At 39.2% G+C, this 6,474-nt stretch overlaps 1 protein-coding gene across 1 annotated transcript in view; it reads left to right on the forward strand.

The window, feature by feature from the left end:
- Nucleotides 1-5,491: 5,491 nt before the first annotated feature.
- itga11a (integrin, alpha 11a) overlaps nt 5,492-6,474 on the forward strand; it is a 64,457-nt gene continuing 63,474 nt past the window's right edge. The window contains exons 1-2 of the mRNA XM_015040156.1: nt 5,492-5,565; nt 6,074-6,247. Coding sequence (XP_014895642.1) covers nt 6,199-6,247 — 49 coding nt within the window. The 5' untranslated portion in view covers nt 5,492-5,565; nt 6,074-6,198. The remainder of the gene's footprint in view (nt 5,566-6,073; nt 6,248-6,474) is intronic.

The raw sequence follows: 6,474 nt of genomic DNA on the forward strand, positions 1-6,474 counted from the left end.
TGTTTCATCTTGCCTTTGGCTTACTTGGCTGTGATTAATGGAAAGTCACATCTCCACAGGCAATAACTTTCACTTTGTGGACTTGAATGTTTAAAGAGCCAATACCAGGAAAACTCTCAGGAAGTAACAGAAATAACAGGAGTTGGTTTTGACAACAGTACATGGGCAGTGGGACTGCACATGCAATCCACGGACCGAGGAGACCTCACACCCCGACAATCTGGACATTCTGTCCCGGTCAGTTCACCGTTTTGACTGAACACTCATTCATTGCCTCGATTGTTCAGAACCCTGCTGGTCGGGGACGTCTTTCCCAGGGAGAAATGAAAGAGAGGAGTCGAAGAGGGAAACTTCATTCACAACAAAGGTTTTTCTCCCTCTCTGGCTTTAAAATCAAAGTCTTAGGGTTGGTCTTTTCAAAGATGTTCAAATATTGTTTTTGTAACATTTATATCACCCACACAGCCACAGGAGAATATATAAAAGTGTTTATACATTTAATCTTGGATTGATATCTTGCCTTTGTCTTGAGCTGAAAATTAATTGAAGAAAGTTCTAAACCGATTTCTAACAAATTTGTGTTTCTGTGCTGAATTCACAACTGAAGGCAGCTTTTACTTAAATGGTATAAAAATAGAGAGACAGCTATATTTTCCTCACTCTATGAACAAAAGGTTAAGTGTCTTTTCATTTCCAGCCAGAATCTGCTTTTGAATGTCAGCAAAAAAAAGAAAGAAAAAAATAATTTATCATTTATATGTCACATTTTACTTTTTCATTTTTCTTTTAAATCATGCTGGAGAGATTAGACCTTAGCATTTCTAACCAACTTTCCAGGAACTCCTGAAAATCCACATTGGAGGTCTCAGACTTAACCACAGCATGATAAGTGATGGACTCAAGGTCACAACAGGAGGCACTACGCCAGCATGAATGAAGCTTAGCATGAAAATGAGCTTTTTCACATCTGATCCCAAGGGACTTGTCAGTTCTTGCCTGGGAGGATCATATATCGCAAACTGATAATCCAGGGGTGATTGAGGTAATTACTTACAGTTGTGCTGAAGAGGGATCGGAAAAAGGTGAAGTGCATTTCTGATTTCAGGCTGCGCCACACAGAGGGAGTTTATAAGGCTTTATAAAGCTGCAGTATGTAACTTTTATGCATATAAAAATATATATATTTTTACATATTTGTAAAACTGTCACCATGTTGTGACAGTATGGTACCTCCTCCCAGTACTACTGTTGCCGTCTGAAGACATGCACTGCTTCAGGTGTGTTAGGATCCCTGGTTGTTTCAGTGTTTTGGAGTTTGACTTATTTATTTTAGTTTTATTATTCTATGTTCCTTAGTCTTTTCTTTGATTATTTTGATCCTGTTTCTATTTTACTTTAGTTCAGTTCTTTTTAGTTTTCCTAGTTATGTTAATTTCTTGTGTTTGGTTATTCTTAGTTACTGCAGTTTAATTTTCTTTAAGTCTATTCATTCTTTAGTGTTAGAATTATTTCCTCATCTCCAGTATCCTCTTTCTCGGTGCCTCCTGCTTTCCCCTCATAGCTGCAACTTGTTAGCTCATCAACCTTGGTCTTTTGTTCAGCATCAAATCTTCCCAGTACTTAAGCACCTCGTCCTCAGTCACTCCTCACCATATTCTCTTGTCTAGTCCTGTTACTTCCCAGCATTCTCCCTGATTTATGGCTTTGTTCTGTCTTTGTTCCCTTGGACTTTGTTCTTCATTTTTATTATTACGTCTTCAAACCTGCTGCAATTGGGTCGATCACTACACACATTATGACAAAGTCAAAAACAACCAATCAGAGCCAGGAGAAGGAACTGCCTCCTGGTTGTCTATCAACATTTGGTATCCGCTTCTAAATGTACTAATGGAGGAGAAATAACTTTCCGTTCCAGGAAAACTATTTATCTGCTGTTATCTGTGGTCATGCTAACTAGCCTTAGCATTCACATTGATGGTAACTGTAGCTGGTTGTTTCTGATCAAGCTGTGTATTTCTGCAGTTATCTCTGAGAGAAGGCAGAGGAGCTAGATTTTTTCAATGATTATCATACAAATATGTAAATGAATATGTATAACATATATGTTGTTTTTTTTAATCCCCAGCTTTAAACCTTCTCAAAAAAATAAAATGAATAAAACATTGATAAAACTAAACCATTCACACCTTGCTTAGCTTGCCTGCTCTGATTCAAAGCACCATTGCTGCTTAAAGACAGTGAATAAAATGCTATCATTTCAGGTACTGACAGAGAAGAGGAAACCGTCCCTCATCACCCTCTTGAGCTGCAAACAGAACTGGCACCCTGCCTCCATTCAGAGCCTTAATGCTAATTGCAGGTTCCTCTCTGATCCATCATTTGTCTTGCAGCTTGACAGTAGGAGATTCTTCGGCAATGAGAGCGCACCCACAATCCCGAATGAAACAATTGTTGTTATGAAAGACTTCATGTTTATGGAGACCCTGTTATGTTGTAATGACTACCAAACCACCATCATTTTTTTTTGGTTTCCCCTTCAATTTTGAAAATGTTTTATGCTCATGTTGTTTGAAGAGCAAGGAATGCTGCTTCTTGAAAAATGCTCCTTTCTTGTACTGTCTTGTTATCCCGCAAAGCAGAATTACTATATGCTTACAATGTGACAGAGTGTGCGTCATTTTCCTCTTTCAACAATTTAGAATTGGTGCGACTCACAACACGAATATCATGTTGATATCTCTCTAGCTGAGGTCACGGGAAGAACTGTAACTTCACATGCAGATGTGTGCTCTGTATTTAACCGTGGAACTTTGCTTACTTTTACTCACCTCGCAGTCATTTCAAGATGTTTATCAGATGTGTTATGCAGACACGTAATCCACACAGGCAGTCCCGCAGTAGGCACAGGGCTTAATTTCCTGACTTGAGGTGAAGTGAAAGGGAACAGCGCTTCACCGGGCAGAAGTGGTGGAGAAGGAGCAGATCCAATGAACTTTTAAGCACCCTTAATGAAAGCAAGTCCTGGTTCTTTTTATTTTCTGTAGGGGCTTGCTGGGTTCAGCACACATGCTGTGTTGATTTTTGGTGATCTGTGGTTTCTTTGTGATTAAAAAATGGGCTTTGATTGCAGCCTCAGAAAGAGCTTCTTTCAGAACTTGAAAGATTTTCAGATAAATGTCGGTTCTTTGGACAGCCATCAGAGAAAGATCAACTATGTTATATGTTTTGGCTGCACTTTGATAGCCTTTCAAATGCTTCTATTGACTTTGGCTACCGGTTTGACCAATATTGGCTTTTATTAGTTACTTTTACAGTGGACTCTTTTTTTTTTTAAAGTGTATATTTAGCCTTTAAATTTTCATTCATTCATTCATCATTAAAGTCTTATTAGCTACAGATACTGACATCATCCTGGGATAGGAGATTAGGTTTATGCCGACAATCCATTCAGAGATTGAGGTCCTGTAGTGCTTTGTTGCTGACGATTATATTTTGGCTGGATTCATAATGGAAGTTTTAACTTGCACCCAAAGAAACGTCACATGACCAGATGTTAAATGTACATTTCTTTGTTTCCCCAAAGTAAATTCAAAAATTGCATCAAAGCCATGCAGTTTCCAAGCTGGAATCAAGCTCTAACAGGGCTTTATAAGTCGTGGTTTCCAAACCACTTAAATTTAGTTCTTCAGTGAGTTAAATTCTTTTTAATGAGATCCCAAAGAGGCACAAGGAATGAGCAAAATTTTCCCCCAAAACTCTGCTGGCTCTCTCCCCGAAACCTTGCTGGCTGCAGTTTGCCATTCAGCTGGTTAAAGAAATGCAAATAATAGAGAAACTTAAACAATTAAGTCAACTCTCAAAATGTTTGTATTCAATACATATACTTATGTCGTCATTTTGACACTAGAGAAGCACAACACAACTCTTTCTTTTTTAAGATAACATTGCTGTGTAGCCCGTGGTGGCATCAAGCTACATAAGTAAAGGCTGGTACATATGATGGGGCCATAAAAATGTCCTCTGATATGGCAAGAACAGCTACAACATTGCGTTTGACTAAAAACTCGGACGAAGAATTCTTGGAAAATCCTCACAGGTCCGTTCCACTGTGTCATGTTTATGTAGTCCTTGTCAAATACCATAAAAGAAAAACTGTTCTACCCAGATGATGTGCCAAGAACAAACTACAGCCATCAAGACATTGATGCTCTTGCATCGAGACAATTTTCGTCGATCACGACAAAGATTGATCTCAAATTTTCGTGTTTGACAAAAATTCTTTGTGTTGTCGAACATGAAGTAGGCCTTAAAGCTGCCAGCGTAGGACAAGATATATAACTGCAAGTACTGAACAGATGCTTAGAATAAATCAATGTGTGGATGTGTGATAGCTTTCTTCAGCTGAACAGAGACAAAAGTTTGCTTCTTTGCCACTAAAGAGGAATGATCTAGAGTCACCACGGAGCTTCACTTAGAAACTAGTGATCAGGCCCAAGTTTGGGTGTAGAGATGGATTCAGATATGAACCTTCAGAGCCATACAGAGACAGTTACAAAGTCAGCCTTCTATCACCTGAAGAACATTTCCAGGAATAAAGGACTATTGTGTAAGGATTCTGGTTTTTCTGTGTTTATTAGTGTTCCCCTGTGAGTCCTTGTGGTGTCCTGTCTCCTTCCCCTTGATTGCTTTCCAGGTGTGTGTCATTCCCTGTGATTACCCTCCCTGTGTAATCAACTCCACCTGTTGTTTTTGTCGGGTCCTTGTCTATAGTTTATGCCAAGCTTCTCAGTTACCGTCAGCTGTCAGTTTTCCCCGTGCTGCCCGAGTTTTTGGAGTTTGTACCCTGGCTTTCATCATTAAATAATCTTTTTATTATGTCTACCTGGACCTACCTGCATCTTCCTCACCAACAACACCATCACCTCATGACATATTGTGCTCGTAAAATCTAGAGAAACTCATCCATGCATTTATTTTTAGTAGCATTGATTACTGCAACAGTATCCTCACAGGTGGGTCTGAAATATCAGACAAATGCAGAACACTGCTGCTCTGGTTCTCACTAAACCCAGTTCTGAAGTCCTTCCATTGGCTCCTTGTAGCTCAGAGAATAGACTTTAAAATACTTTTGTTAGTTTGTAAATCACTGAGTGACTCGGCACCAAAATGATTTAAAGATCTGTTGCTGTATCAACTGTTCAGACCACTCAGGTTCTAGTCTGTTCTGTGTTCCCAGAACCAGAACCAAATATGGAGAAGCAGTATTCAGTTCTAATTCTCCACTAATCTAACAAACTCCCAGAAAACTGCAAAACAACCAAAACATTGAGTTCCTTTAAATCAAGACTGAAGACCCGCCTGTTTAGTCTTAATCCCGTTAATTAATAACTGGAACATCGATTAACCTATTTGACATACGTTTGATGACAATTATTCTTGATTTTACTGATGAGATTTGACCAAATTTAAAGTTCGTTGCTACATACAAACTACGTCTTAATGCATAAATGGGATCGTGATAAATTTTGTGCCCAGGAGCGGAAGGCTCAGCAGCAGGAATGTGAGGTAACGTACAAATCCTACATTTATGTTCTGCTGTTAACACACCGGCGAGTTTGTGGTTAGGAGCCATGATGATTGTATGTTGGCATTTAGTTTCAGGCTGAAGTCGGACTGGTTTGTAATGAGAAAAAGAACTGCGGCGCTACTGATCCACTGTGTTCCTTTTAGACTTACCACTCCGCTGACCCCGGCAGTGTCTAATGTCTTACACATGCTTGTCTCTTTAATGAACCCTCAACGCCCTTCTGTTATATTGCTCTGGTGTTGTTTTGATTGTTTCCTAGACTGCGTTTGCTTTATGCAAATGCTGATTTTCATTTCCTAAAAAGTCTCCCACACACACAAAAAAAATAAAAAAGTTTCTTAAAAGTAAGTTATTTTCCTCTGTTCGCCAAGTTAAACTGAGCTGAACACATTTTCAAAAGACAGTCTTCCTCCTGCTGTTGAGGAGTGGACCTCCTCTTCATCCTCCTCCTCTTCCCACAATCCCCTCCTACTTCTCCTCATATAGGCTGGGCTTTGACTCGAGTCAATCAGAAACGGACCTTAACTGTGCCTGCCGCTGGGTTTCTGCACACCCTCACAGCAGTCATTACTCAAACACGCCATCACCTCCACGCCTGCAGCAGTAAACATATGGAGTACTACTGCTTCCTCTTGCTCTGGATCTGCAGCCAACATTTAGGTGAGCAAAAGTTGTGTGTCTTATACTGTGTGTTTGTTTGCACTTTATGCATCTTCAGAAATGCACTTTTGAATATTTTAAGTTTTCAAAGGTTATTCCGTATAACTTTTTAGTTGATGTTAATATTCAGTTTTGTTTAGATCTTTAGGAAGGTGAGGATATTGCCATCTTCATAAAATAATGACCAACATCTTTTTTTTTCTTTTCTTTTTTTTTTTTTTTTTTTT

This window comes from Poecilia latipinna, unplaced genomic scaffold, assembly GCF_001443285.1.
Source record: "Poecilia latipinna isolate Pla-1442-1.1 unplaced genomic scaffold, P_latipinna-1.0 Scaffold498, whole genome shotgun sequence".
Taxonomy (NCBI): domain Eukaryota; kingdom Metazoa; phylum Chordata; class Actinopteri; order Cyprinodontiformes; family Poeciliidae; genus Poecilia; species Poecilia latipinna.